General features: G+C 45.0%; 1 protein-coding gene across 3 annotated transcripts in view; it reads left to right on the forward strand.

Annotated features, from left to right (window-relative positions):
• Window positions 1-6484: 6484 nt before the first annotated feature.
• Window positions 6485-15020, forward strand: part of LRRC1 (leucine rich repeat containing 1) — a 76042-nt gene continuing 67506 nt past the window's right edge. For all 3 annotated transcript variants that reach the window (XM_053381049.1, XM_053381051.1, XM_053381052.1), the window contains exon 1: window positions 6485-6916. In XM_053381049.1, the coding sequence (XP_053237024.1) occupies window positions 6758-6916 (159 nt within the window). In that variant the 5' untranslated portion in view covers window positions 6485-6757. The remainder of the gene's footprint in view (window positions 6917-15020) is intronic.

A 15020-nucleotide genomic window follows, 5' to 3' on the forward strand; every position in this document is an offset into this window, starting at 1 on the left:
GCAGGACCAGGATGATGGGAATTGTAGTCCAAAACAGCTGGAGACCCAAGTTTGGGAAACACTGATTAAAGATGTCATTTTCATCCAAAGAGATGTATGAAACTGGGGAGGAAATTGCATTCCTTTTTATTGATATAAATTGAAGCCACTGGTTCCACTCTCCTAAAATCACATACTAGAATAGCTGCATTTGGTTTGGTTTGCCTATTTTATACTCATTTTCTCTCCGCAGTGATGGCTGAATGTAACAAAATAGCAGCCTAACCTTAAGCAGGGACACGGGTGGCACTGTGGGTTAAACCACAGAGCCTAGGACTTGCCGATCAGAAGGTCGGCGGTTCGAATCCCAGCTAAGAGGTGAGCTCCCGTTGCTCGGTCCCTGCTCCTGCCAACCTAGCAGTTCAAAAGTACGTCAAAGTGCAAGTAGATAAATAGGTCCCGCTCCGGCGGGAAGGTAAACGGCGTTTCTGTGCGCTGCTCTGATTCGCCAGAAGCGGCTTAGTCATGCTGACCACATGACCCGGAAGCTGTACGCCGGCTCCCTCGGCCAATAAAGCGAGATGAGCACCGTAACCCCAGAGTCGGTCACGACTGGACATAATGGTCAGGGGTCCCCTTTACCTTTACCTTTAACCTTAAGCAAATTCATTCAGAAGCAAATCTCCTAGAGGCCACTGGGGACTGCATCCCGAGAAATGATGTCTAGGACGGCAGCTCCAGGATTGTACAGCGAATCTTGGGAAGAAGTCCTGCTGAACACAGTGGGACCTGCTTCTGAGTAAGCATCCTGATGGAGGGAGGACTCTGAATGCTACATTTGATATACAGTTGTTACTAGATGTTGTCGCAGGAAGCAATAGATACAAAATGTCCTCTCTCCTGCTTTGCAACTGTCAGGCTTAGCACAAAGGAGTAGCGGGAGATAACTCTCCTCTTGAAAAAGTTACATTCGATGCAAGCTACCTCTCATACTGGAAGTCTGAGAACTGTTCAGATACAGTAGGGAAGGTGAGAAGGGTTCTGGCAGGAACTGTTGCCACTTGTAGTCTCACAGGTCCCACACAAAAAGTACAGTAGGAATATTGACTAAACGTGAATTGCAAGGAACTTCTGGTCTTGTCAATCCTGTGCTCCCAAGGATTGAGAGGAAAATGTTCTTGAATGGCAAGGCATTGCTGAAAGGGAGAAGAGTGTGCTTTAGGCAGATACATGGACATCCTTCCTTTAGTTAGAACACAGGAAGTTTTCTTATGCTGGGGAAAAACCATTGGTCTACCCAGTTCAGCCTTTTCCGCACTGACTGACAGCAGCTCTCCCAGTTTTCTGACAGCAGTTTCTCTGGAAATTGAACACAGGTCTTTCTGCATGCAAAACAGGTGCTCTAGGATAGTTGCAAAACTGCTACGTACATGTGGGTTAGGAAGCCTTTGCTCTTGCTGCTGCTGCTGTAAATAATAAAAAAAATCAGAGCATGACTATGCCATGGAGACTGGTAAAAAAAATCTAAGTCTGAATCTATTTTGCAAATGTTGACTGCAGAGCAGATATATTTGTATTATTGCTTTTTATAATTTGCAATTAATTTGAGTAATTAATAGGCTGAGTTAAAGGTACCCATGACTATTATATTAAAATATGCATGTGTCTGTTGTAGAAATCCTGATTGTGCTGTCTGGGTCTTTTTAAATACAGGGGGGTGTTTTTTAGAGCACTGCAGGTACAAAATCAGTTTGGCCAGTGACCACAGCAGGGCTTGGGTGGGGCATGAATATATTTAATGAACGTCTGAAATGTGATGACCTTTAGATCTGACTCTTGACAGACTAGTCAAATTTTGTGAATGTCCAAAAGGTAGAGAGAAAAAGAGAGAGAAGAGAGCAATTAATGTTGACTCTCATCTTCAGCTCCATTCCTATAGCTTCTTACCTGAGACTAAACCTGATAGTAATTGCTTCTGAGAAGACATGACAATTAGGATTCCAATATCAAGATGATTGTTAGAATTAACTGGTGTATATCTCCAAAGACATTGCAAAATTCATCTAGGATTGTCAGCGAAAACATGCAGAATATGAATATTTACCCATTTTTGGAATATTCATTGCAACACTGCAGGCAATAAAAGGTCTATACCCTGAGTCCAACTCTTTGAAATGCCACCATGTGTGGACTCAGTCTCAAATCAACAGCTGATGTCTTGAGCAACATCTGCATGTGTTTCATGGGCTGCATTCAATTGCATTCCAGAAAATTTTGAGGCAGAGGCCCCATCCCCACTTTTGACAAATAACTATGAGTTTTATTAATTTATTGCTTCTTGTTGACTGGTCAAATTTTAAAGCTCCCTCTCTATATTATGTCACTGGCTTTATATAACAAACAAGCTCAGCATTCCTCGCATGCCTTTCAGGAGAGAAGAAAGGAGTTCTTCTAACAATTTTCCACAAAGGGCAGGTGATGGCTTAGATTATGCCCATTCCTCTCCCACAGCTTTCAGATAGCAAGCTGAGAATTGGGCTGCCTCATTTTATCTATAAGGAGATCAGCTCAGTCTCTCGGGATTTGTGACTGAGTTTTGCGTTTGTTTGTTTTTGTTTTTCAGTACTTGGAGGAACACAAAAACAAAAAGTGTATACATACCCTACTGGGAATTTTTTTTTTTTTTGCTTCTTTCCTTTTATTATCCTTACATTTTTCAATGCATGCATTGTTAGAAATATAAAGAAGATACAGAACTTTATCTTGGTTAATTGAAACTAATAAAAATTTTACTGGTACTGCAATTCAAAGCACACCCCATGGAACTCAGGGAGATTTATAGCGCAATCCTGTACATGTACACTCAGAAGTAAGCTCCACTGAATTCATCATAACTTACCCCCAGAAAATTGTGTATAGAATTTCAGCCTTACTTTTGGATAAATAACTCTAGGGACATGTCAAGGGTAGGAAATGGGTGCATCAAGGGCAGAGGGAGGAATAAACAAAGCTGCAGTATGTCCTTCCTTCTGAGAATGTGGGCCGACCTAAACTACCTAAAATGTGGACGTACGGTAATTAAATTCACCTAACAGGAGTTAATATAAGCACAAAAAATGAAGGTTAACGCTGTCTGATTCACTCATGCCTCCTGCCACCCAGAAGCAATTAGGATGCAGCTTAATTTACAGAGGAGATGCGCCCAAGTCCCCTCTGGGAATGGTGGAGCAGAATGCAAGGAGCCTCATTCTCTATCTACTTATCCTTCAGGGTCTTCTTTCTTATTCCTTTTGGGTAACTTCTCCCTTAACTTCCATATGCAGTCCTCAGCCATCCCCCAGATGAACTGACAGCGTTCATTTCCCTCATATTTGCTAGACGGCAAAGCTGTTTACTTTCCTTAGCAGTGGAATGTTCCATGCCATCATGTCGTTTTAGCTGTTCATTGGCAGAGACTCGTTACATGCAATACGATATAGACATAGACACTTCTGCAATGAGTCAGTGCGTTGCAGCTAACCTGGTGCAATCGCACTGCACAAGGCCTTGCATGAGTCATATGACAATGTGATAGCAGAGCATGGAGGCATGCCTGCACTAATCCTAATCCCAGCCACATTATTATTAGGACCTAGAAGCCCCCTGTGCAACAGTTTGACAACAGACATGAGTTTCAAGGTCTGTAGCTCAAACAGACTATGAGGTGTTGATGAGCTTCTGCCAACAATTACTTTGAAGGACCTCATTAAGACAGGTCTGTGAGTACTTCCAGATATGGGAAGCTCTGGCTATCATATCACCAACACAGGATGCTGACTAAGAAATACCTTGAAAAAGAGATGCATGCGAATTAGATATGCAACAAATCAGATTTTGAGAGGGGTGGTATGTGTTCTTTAGATATGTATGGTACAAGCACGTAACACACAGTGATCCTGCTTAAATTCCTTCGAACAGGGTGTGTGCTGTAGCTGCTTATGCCTTGGACTTGGACTGGAGAAGGTAAAAGGTAAAGGTAAAGGTACCCCTGACCATTAGGTCCAGTCACGGACGACTCTGGGGTTGCGGCGCTCAACTCGCTTTATTGGCCGAGGGAGCCGACGTTTGTCCACAGACAGTTTTTCTGGGTCATGTGGCCAGCATGACTAAGCCACTTCTGGAGAAACCAGAGCAGCACACGGAAACACCGTTTACCTTCCTGCCAAAGCAGTACCTAGTTATCTACTTGCACTTTTGGTGTGCTTTCAAACTGCTAGGTCGGCAGGAGCAGGGACCGAACAACGGGAGCTCACCCCGGCGTGGGAATTCGAACTGCCGACCTTCTGATCTGCCAGCCCTAGGCTCTGTGGTTTAAACCACAGCACCACCCGCGTCCCATTGGACTGGAGAAACTCAAGTTCAAATCCCTGTTCAGTTGCAAAGCTTATTTGGTGATGTTGGTCTGGTCATGGAATGAAGATTATATCTATGGCAAGAGAGTTGAAAAAGATTTTTTCTTTGAGGGTTTTTTTATTTTAAGTATTGTTAACGTGAAGAGTGTGAAAGTTGGGGGTGGAGTTGGGAGTTTTGGGCAAGACAGCTTGTGTTCTCTAATTATGCATATTTGCTAGGGAGGTGGGGATGTTGTTGCATTTCTAGATACATGTAGGGACTCAGACTTGTGTAGGAGCCACACCATCTTTCCTAGAAACCTGTCTCTTTAATTCTGGTGAGCACAGAGGTACTTTTACTATATTTCTTCTGGCTAGTGGGGTTTTATTTTTTACTGCCAAGCCTGGACATAACTGGTGGCCCCTTGGTCTCAGCCTAACCCACCCCGATGAAGTGGCACTCCAGATGTGGCCCTGCTGGCTGCTGCTGACAACTGGAGCACCTTAGGCTCCTCACCTATGAGAAAGGAAAAAGCAAGTCTCATAGTAGGGCAGGGCTGCTCTCCTTTGTGCAACTTAATTCCAAGTACGGTGGGCAGAGAAGGATGCTGTGCCTTGCAGAATGCCTTTGATTCCCTGACTTTGGTTTGCAAAATGAATGTGGAGGGGGCTGGCTGGGATGCCATGTGAGTGGAACCCAGTGACAAAAATTTTATTTCGTAGGAGAACAGTTAGGGCCAGAGGTGCCAGCCTACGACGGCAATTGGGGGGGGCAGGCAACATTGCTATCATGAGACATTACAGGTGTCAGCAACACACCTCCCTCCCTAAGCCGGGCAGAAGCATCCTAGACTTGGGGAAGGAGGTGCCAGACTTTAACACTCTAATGTACTGGGAATATTTAGGGAACTAGCCTAGTCCCCTTAGTCCACATGCCACTGGTGGAATCTTTCTCCTCAAAAGAGGAATCACAGAGGTGGAAGCAGGGCCGGATTTAGGTTTGATGAGACCCTAAGCTACTGAAGGTAATGGGGCCCTTTATATGTCCAGCTGTCCTTTGTCAACAACAAATTGTTGCTGTTTTCTGTGTTGATTATATGCTATATGGTAATTTACAGACCTAATAGGTATGTAAAGCCATTTGCACATAACAAATAGGAACCTACACAACACAAATTTCTGTTGCTGTATGTAGGTTTTATTTGTTTATCTTATATTTTGGAAATGTACATCAAGTTCCCCCCCTTTAAATTATTTGCCTCCCCCAAGAGAGTGGGGCCCTAAGCTATAGCTTATTTAGCTTATAGGTAAACCCGGCACTGGGTGCAAGGGACCACGAGGGTCATCTAGTCCAACCTCCTGCAATGTAGGAATCTTCTGCCCAACATGGAGCTCAAAACCCACGACCCTGACATTAAGAGTCTCCTGCTCTATCGATTGAGCTACCCCTGGCCAGGAAACTTTGGGAGAAGCGGGGGGTGGGAATCATTCCCTCTTCTTTTCGCCACACTTTCTCCCCGTCCCCGGGATTTTCTCCCCGCAGCCGACGGAGGCGAGGGGCTTGTTCTTTCTCCCTTCTCCCTTGCTTGGGTGTCGCACGCAGCACCTCGGGGTCAGATCCCAGAGTCCCAGCGAGGGAGAAGGGGAGGGACCAGCGGCTGGTGATGTCAGCTTGGGAAGAGCGAGGGAGGGAGAGGAGGGAGAGCGCGACGGAGGAAGGGAAGGAGGGAGGGAGGGAGCCAGAGCGCAGAGCCAGCGAGTGTTCCGGGTCAGGCGCAGGAATGAAGAAAGGTGCTGCTGCTGCTGCTGCTGCTGCTGCAGCCTGAGCGACGAGCGAGCCGGGCTCCTTGGGAGAACTGGGGGACACTGATTGGACAGCGGAGGCCCAATAAGAGACAAAAGCAGCAGGAAGGTTTTCTGTTTCTTTTCTTTTCTGCGCGTAGTAGTCTGGAGCGGCAGGAAAGAGTTTTCTCCTGTCCCAGGCGAATGTTTGCAGGAGCGGCTGCCGCCTCCTCCTCCTCCTCCTCCTCCTCCTCCTCCGCCTCCGCCGGGACTTGCTGAGGAGAGGAGAAGGCGAGGGCGGCCTCGAAGGCGGCGGCTTGCAGACCAGCGAAGGCGACGTGCCTGGGGAGCCGGCGTCGGCGGCGAGGGTTGCTAAGGGCCGGGTTTGGAGCCGCCCCCCTCCGCGCTCCTCTCCTCTCTCTCCCCCCGCGCGCTCGCTGGCTGAGGGCGAAAGAAGCCTCGCGCGCGCGCGCCTGGCGCTGGAACTGGAAGCCGAGCCGGGCAGGGGGCCGCGGGGAGGCTGAGGCGCTGCCCCGAGTGGCCGCGCGAGCCTCGCGCAGCTTGCCGAGGGTTGGGCTGCGGGAGGCAGGCAGAGGGTTGCCGCCGCCGCCGCCGCCTTTGCTGCTATGTTTCATTGCATCCCGCTGTGGCGGTGCAACCGTCATGTGGAGATTATCGACAAGCGCCACTGCTCGCTGGCCGCCGTGCCCGAGGAAATCTACCGCTACAGCCGCAGCCTCGAAGAGCTCCTGCTCGACGCCAACCAGCTCCGAGAGCTGCCGAAGGTGAGCGAGAGAGGGGGCGAAGAGACGGCGGGGTCGCCGTTGGGGTGTGTGTGGGGAGTGATTCATTTTCGCAGGTGGGTCAGGAATGGAGCGCCGCTCTCGCCTCTCCCCCCCTCCCCGACCCTAAAGGTGAAAGAGTCCGCGAGAGGTTCCTTCACCTCGGCTGGGACTTGGGAGCAACCATTAACAGCAGTGGGGGGGGGAGGGAAGGTGGCCCATTGAAATCAGTGCCGTTTCTGAAACTTCTGAACTTCGCGGGGGGGGGGAGTTCCGCTCTTAGTGCTCTTCTCGAGCCACCTACCAGCGCGGGTGACTGGTAGGTGACCCCCGTTCTTACGACGGCATCAATACATTCCGAAGGTGGTCTCTTTGGCGCATGGGCTTCTGTCGGAGCGCGCTAGCAAAAGCCCCCGCCCCCCCACCGCTCGCTAGTTTGGGATGGAACCACATTGGACAAGAGGAGAAAGTGTGGGGCGAGGAGCTGGCTAGGTAGGGAAAGGGACCTGAAAAACAGCTGTCTCTGCCTGGGCGCCAGCCTTCCTTGCCAACACAGCCCTAAGTCTCAAGTCTTGCAAGACCTGCTTTTCCATTTGTGTGATGGCCTGTTTGCCTTGTTAAAAAAAACAAAAACTGTCCTGCTTCACAGCCAGGTACGAATGAGATTTTAGAATAGCATCTTGTCAGGAAAGAATAAATGAGGAGCAAACTTAGGACCCAAGATAAAGGAGAATAGTGAAAGTGGTACTGGGCTCTTGTTGGGTAGCCCCTGTCTTCCTGATGTAAATTAACTTCTGGATTCCCCCCGCCCCCCCCCCCCCCCGGTTAATACTTAAAGGTGAATTCCCACTAAAGTAGTGCTGGAACTAACCTTCCATTTGCAGGTATTACTGTGGAGATGGAAATTTCTGCAATTGTGGTATTGTGTTCAATTAATGTGGTCATGAGGGTGGCCACTTATAGATGTTGAACTGGCCCATGCACAGGTTCACCATGGAAAATAGAACATTTGGATTTACAATGCGATGGAGAAGACCATGTAAACTATACCCTTAACACAGGAACTATTGCAAACATTATTTTATAAATTCCTAGTCTCCTGCTTTTTTTTTTGCTTTTTTTTTGAAGGGGGGTTGTGTTAGCCTGCCCAAATAAAAAGATTGTGAGTGGGTTATTTTATGTTTTAAAAACACACACAGTATAAATAAAGCAGACCCTGTGACTAAAACTTAACCATGTCAGCTCGAATTACTTTGCATCTCTTCTGAAATACTTGGGGTAAGTCTGTAGTGAGGCCTCATTATAAGTGAGCGATATAATCCATAGATGCAGCAATGGTATTGATATGTGCTGCTTTTACCAGTGGTTCTGAAAAGGGTCTTTAGATGGATTTAAGATATGGGCAGAAAGCATTATTATGGCCTCAAGTAAGTCTCCTTCTGCCACTGTTCCCCCCCCCTTAATGTACCAGTAGATATTTCCCCTTTCACTGTAAAAGTTTATGAATCAAGTACCACCACATCTACATTTGTGGTGGTGAACAGCCTGTGGCTGAGTTGCTGTGGTTTCTTGGGGAACTAAGCCCTTTGCAGTCCAGTTTCTGTGAGGGAAGAGAAGGTTTTTGGTATGCCTAGATTAAAGTGGAAACACAGGGTATGTCTGAGAACTGGGATACAGGGAAGCTAAGCGGCAAGCTGCACAGAGGACAGAGGCTGAAATAGAAGGACAGAACAGGCAAGGACCTGCCAGAGTAACCTGAAAGAAGCATAGGTGGAGAATTCAGCTTGAGGAAAGCTGCTGCTTGCTGTTTTAGCTACTGGATTTTGGTAAAAGTTTCCATGTGATGTGATGTACAAGCATGTCTGCTGAATCAGCATGCGTGACACTTGGAGAAAACATCACCCTTATCTAGCTCTGGTCATGCTTAAGAACCCTCCCCACCATTTATGCGTGGGTAGTTGTGTCAAAATACTAATGAGCATTTCGATGTGTATTTGAATCTGCATCTCACTGGAAACAATATAATGAAGACAGGTGTGTATTCTGAGCCACATTTGGTTTATAGCAATGGTTCCTGATTCTATAAGACAGGGATGGGATACAGCTGGACTTTCAGGTCCCATTATCCCTGACCGTTGGCTGCACTGGCTGCTGCTGCAAGTTGGAGTCCAGCAATATCTAGGTAATTCCAACATCCCTGCTGTAAGAGATGTGGAAGTCTGCTTTCCCATATTGAGCTTTTTAGCTGCTTAGGAGTGCAAGCCTGGAGTGTACCCCTTGGTTCAAGTAGCTACTAGAATGGAGCAGAATCATCACTTTTGGTAGGTAGGCCATTTTTTAAGTAGAAAGACTGAGAATTGTCAGTTCTCAATTTATAGGATGAGTGTTGTTTGTTTCCTTTTGCTATTTTCACTCTTAGAACCCGCACCCTAGGGGCAAAGCACTTTAGCACCTATAAATTGTCAGAGGACTTGAAGTATTCTGTGTGATGATTCATTCCATCTAGGATATAAGGAACTGTCTTGAATTAAATCAGGTTAGCTGAATTCCATGGGAATGATATATGCAGTATACTACTTCACTGCCTGTGCATTGATTTGGAATCAAACATTCTGTAATAAGAAGACGAATCAACTCTCTCTAGTACTGGCTTTTCAAAATCTTAGAAAATGGTATTCTCAGTGCTTCCCCCCAGGGGGTACTTAAAGGTACACAGTACCAGCACCTCTTTTTTGATTGTTAAAAATGTAGCACTTACTGTAACAACTTCATGGTGCGTACCAGCACCTATTTTTCTAGAAAAATAGGTATTTCCTAGTCCTGCTCTCTGATATTATTTTACTGGAGACCACATTGCTCTTTCACTGAGCTATGCCTCTGCCCTATACAGTTTGTGCTTCCCCTCTGGAAAGGGAACTTCATTAGAAAAACTCATTCTTCTTAGATTGCCTTCTTCCAGGATTCAAAGGCACAGCTTCATGGGTGCAGACCTTTGTGCGAGTCATATGCCAAATCACTGAGCCATACTGTGTGTGTGTGTGTGTTTGTAGCTGCTTCATGCTCAAATATCATGCTGTGGTCTGTCAGTTTGTTTCTCTGGGTAAAGTCATTGAACCTGACAACATGCTTCTTAAAAGTGATAAACATGTTTGTCTTTCCATTCTTGAATTTTTCCTTTAAGAAATACAATACCTTCAGCTCCTATATTTGGTATTCTAAAGAACTAACCTTATTTCTATTACACTCTCAGTTTACAGTGACTCTTCTCAGAGCAAAACATGGTTAAGAAAGTATAACTGGTTCGAAGTGGATGTCTGAACTAGGGTGGGGGAAAGCTTATGAGTGATCACCAAACCAGAATAAGAAGCTATGGTTTGAAGTTGTTTTCAAACCATGGTTTTTGCCAACTCTGATTCAAGCCCCCTTCAGAAGTTACTTGGGTGAAAGGGACTGTATGAGTAGTAGGCACAGCAAGGCAGGACTACTGCCCCCCAAGTCACATTGCTATCTGCCCACACACCCCTCTATCCATGCATTGTGTGGATGTCTTCATGGGGGAAGCCTGTCTACACACACAGGCACTCACTCATTCTGGGATCCTGATCATGCAGGGTCTAGTCCTGCTCACAGTAGACATTGAAGCTCCTCCACATGCAGCTGCTGGGTGACCTTGGGCTAGTCACACTTCTCTGAAGTCTCTCAGCCCCACTCACCTCACAGAGTGTTTGTTGTGGGGGAGGAAGGGAAAGGAGAATGTTAGCTGCTTTGAGACTCCTTCGGGTAGTGATAAAGCGGGATATCAAATCCAAAACTCCTCTTCTTCTTCTCTTGATGGGCATGACTAACTTACCGGTAGGTTTGTTGCTTTCAGTGGTCTACTCTGAGTAGGACTTAGTTGTGTGTGACCCATAGGGTTTCTGAATGTGTGCAAGCCTTTGTGCGTAGACACTGACTCCCCCTACGCAGACATCAACATGCACAGCCTGAGGCTTCTTTTATGTGAGGAGCCCACTTCAGATGAGTAAGACAAGAAGGGACTTTGGTGTGATGTCCACATGAGCAAAGGAGTTAGTCATCACTCTTTTTGCAGAGATGCTGCATCCTGGTCAGGGGAGTGAACTTGTTGTACGTTTGTGTTTCTAGTCTATAGTTACCACAAAGTATGGCTTGGTGTGTTTTCTGAATTCAACAAAAGTCTTTCTTTCTTTCTTTCTTTCTTTCTTTCTTTCTTTCATTCAATCGTTCGTTCATTCATTCATTTTCATCTGCCCTTGCAAGAGCAGTGCCCAGTGATGTATGGTTAGTAACATGTCAGATCCAGGAGGTGTTTCTAGGGCTTGAACCCAGGTCACATTCCAGCATTCCACTTGCTTCTCCCCACAGCCAAAGAAAAATAACCACCAGCTGGTAAATAAAGGTTGCATTTTATCTGCGGCCCTTGCTTCCGTTGAAATTGTTTTAGGGAATATTGTTATTTCCAAGGGTCGTAAGGCAGGAACTGGCAGGCTTTAACACTTGAGGGTTCTATTTTGTGTTTTGTTTTGTTTTACTGTAGCTCAGCCAGTGGCAACTGCAAAATAGAGGCTTGACTGGGTGGACTTGATTTGAAGAATTAGAACCAAGCTGCCTCTGAGCACATACTCAGCCCATAAATGATCAGTACCAGAAATGAGCTCACAACGTTTTTCACATGAAGGTCCTAGTCTTGATTCTCCTCCCGACCCCTGAACTTTCATTTTCATAAACCTAGTTGGGCATGGGGGTTGGGAGAGCTTTTTGCTGACCCATGTTTTGAGCTGCTTTGAGTAGTCCATAGGTATTAAGAAGGGAAGGATAGAAATTTCTATGTAAACAAAAGAAATGTGGTTCCATTAAAATAAAGCCAAAACTTTTATTTACAGGCACTGTGATGATATCTATCTATCTATCTATCTATCTATCTATCTATCTATCATCTATCTATCATCTATATCTATCTATCATCTATCTCTCTATCTATCTATCTCACACCTCTGCCAATACCTCTCTCTGGTCTAAATAACATTTTGTGCAGTTTACCAAACATCTGAGTGTACATATTTTCATTTTTATGGTCTTTGTTTTGCACCTTCCAGTATTTATTATTATTTATTGAATTTTATATCCTGCCCTTCTTCCCGAAGGAGCCCAGGGTTACCCACAATTTAAAAATGAAGATTTTTTTTAAAAACCCTACTATAATTAAAAGCACTCTAAAACCAGTAAGTCTGAAGCATTCTAAAAGCATAGAGTTAAAAATATTGATTCCACTTAGTGGTCTCAGTGTTGCCAGGAACAGTATTCTTTAGCTATCAAATGCCTGGGTAAAGAGGAATGTTTTCAAGTTTCTCCTGAAAGTTACTGATGATAAAGATGGATGCATCTTCCTAAGGAGATCATTCCACAAACAGGGGACCACCACTGAAAAGGCCCCGCAATGAGTGAATACCAACTGAGCACCCATTGCTGACAGCAGCACCAAGGCATCTACTGCTGAGCATAGGGTTATCTGACATGGTTGATATCTGGGAAGGTACTCCCTTCACTATATTTTATGCCTTCTTAAATGCATGGGCTACACAGTCTAGCAAGTGACTACCAGGAACACATCTTTGTCTTTCCCAGTTGTTGTCATTGCCAGCAGGATAGCTTACAATCGTGGATTCATAGCTAACAGATTTAACATCAGGTGTAGTTTGGCCCTCAGATCCAATGTCCAGAACTCTGCAATTCCATAGTATAGATATGGTCTTAATAAATAAAGAAATTGCCCAAGGTGTGAAAACATTGAAGGGCTGCCTAAATTAGCTCTCTGAACATTTGATAACTTGTGCAAATAAGGGGAGGAGGGAATGCAATGTATAGTAGAGACAGAAAACAATAACCCCACACACCTGTCCTGATAGGGGAAAACTTCCAAAGCATAATGGAAATCTCTTTGCCACCCTGATTATGTGTAGGAAGAACAGATCGAGCAACGTGTGGGGGCAATGCAGTGTGCATGTTTTTATAGCTATTTCCTTTCAGGAAATATATAACAGAAGCAGTCTTTTTCAACCTGCTGTCCTTTGGATGTTCTGGTCTACAGCTGCCCCCCCTCCCCAGTCCTGACCATTGACGATTCTGGCTAAGGGCTGATGGAAGCTGGAATCCAAAACAGGTTCTAGAAGGCTGCCTTAGCAGTTTAGTATAAAGGGGAAGGCTAATCACAGTTAGGCAAGAAACAATGTGTTTTCATTTGCTAGCCTTGAGACTTTAAAGCAATTCATGCCTTTCCCTGAGAGATGACAATATAGGGTGTGTGTGTGAGAGAGAGAGACAAAAAGAAACTAAATGGCAATTGGAGGATTGCGAATACATAATGGAACTGACATTTCTTTATGCTCCAAATAATAATAATAATAATAATAATAATAATAATAATAATAATAGAATTTCTTTCCACCCAGCAAGTTTTATCGCTGAAGTGGATGGCTTGTTGCCTGAACATTCTCTTTTGAAATATCTAGATTCTCTGGAACAGCAGGTTTTAAGGCATGGCATGGCTTCAAGTCAGCTAAGGTATGCAGGTGATACTGTACCATGAGCAAGGCCAGACATATGTGAAACTGGATAATTGAGGTTCCTGCAATGCTTCCGTATATATTGCTCTTCCTCCAAGGAATTTTCCTGTGGTGGAGGAAGGGGATCCTGTGTGGGTTGTCAGTGCCCGCCTCTCCACTGTCATGAAGTCAGTCTTTCGAAAGGGTACACCTGTGGTGGGCAAGGCATTCTTCCCACTAATTCACTTCTTACTTAAGCAAGTAACTGCATGGGACAAAAAACAAAACAACATTGTTCCGGTTTAGTTCCAGTAGTAGTGGAACTGTTTTATATGCCTTCAGACTGCTCTCTGGACTTGTGTGGACTGTGAATGGCAGCGCTTTTTGGGATGTAAATGTTTCTGACAATACTGCTTGCATAGTTTCTCAACTATCCCCAGGACCCACAAGAGAATATCTCCTGTCTCGTGCCTTGTTGATGCCTTAACAGTCCCCAACGTTGTTTTCACAGGTGATTAGTCACCTTTTGGCTTCTGTTCTTACAGGATGTTACTGTGTCCTGTTCCCACACTAAATGTGAGGCGATTTACAATTGGTTCTGATTCAGCCATGTGATAGTGTCGATATGAAAGCAAGTTTTCTAGTTAGGGGTTGCAATGAAGCGAGGATAGCGCAAGTTGCTTCAAGGTTTTGCACACAGTTGTGTGAGAAAACAAAATGCTGGATTAGGTGGTCCGATCCAGTCAACTCTTCTTGTGTTCTTATGATAGCAGCAACATATATATAGGTATTTGAATTTTCAGTTTAAAATATGAATTGGTACATCACCTCCTTAAATTTCTTATTTTTAATACTTGTGATGAGTTTTTTTTGGTATTTCAAGCCAAATTTGGTTTTTTTTAAATACTTGCAATGTTCTAAAACAAATATGATACTCTAATTCTGATTCAGTTATCTGAATGCCATTGTTTAGGTAGCCTGAATTGCGGCGCACTTGCACAAATGGGAGGTAGGAGCAGGCATGGGGTACCCCTGATATATTCAGAGATACAAACCCTACAAAGGCTGTAGCAGGGAGGATGTTCCCTCCAGACATCCTCATGGGTATTGAGCAAGCCCAGGGCCTGTAGAATGCTGACTGAGGGAAAACACCCTGAAAACTGGGTGGGAGGGGAAAAAATGGGATGGAGGGGCTAGAAGAGCAGCATGGAGGTAGAAGCACAGAGATATAAAGATGCTCGCCTGTTTACTTGCTCTGCATCGCCTTCTGACTGAATTCAAAGGCCTGCCTCAAGCACCCACCCGCCCATGTTTGCATGTTACTTTTTGTTCCTCTTATTGTAAGCTAATATGATCAGAATATTTTCATTGTTCCTTGAGGCTCTTCAGACTGCTTAGCTGAAAGAGCACCTGGATTATTAACATGCATTTAAAAAATAATAATAAAAAATTGCACTGTAGTGGCTAAATGAGTCTCACAACTTCTTTAATTTTATACTTTTCTGCAGCCTTCTTAAATTTTGGACACGTTGTCAAAAGGAGTGTAA

Source organism: Podarcis raffonei, chromosome 3 (assembly GCF_027172205.1).
Source record: "Podarcis raffonei isolate rPodRaf1 chromosome 3, rPodRaf1.pri, whole genome shotgun sequence".
Lineage (NCBI taxonomy): Eukaryota > Metazoa > Chordata > Lepidosauria > Squamata > Lacertidae > Podarcis > Podarcis raffonei.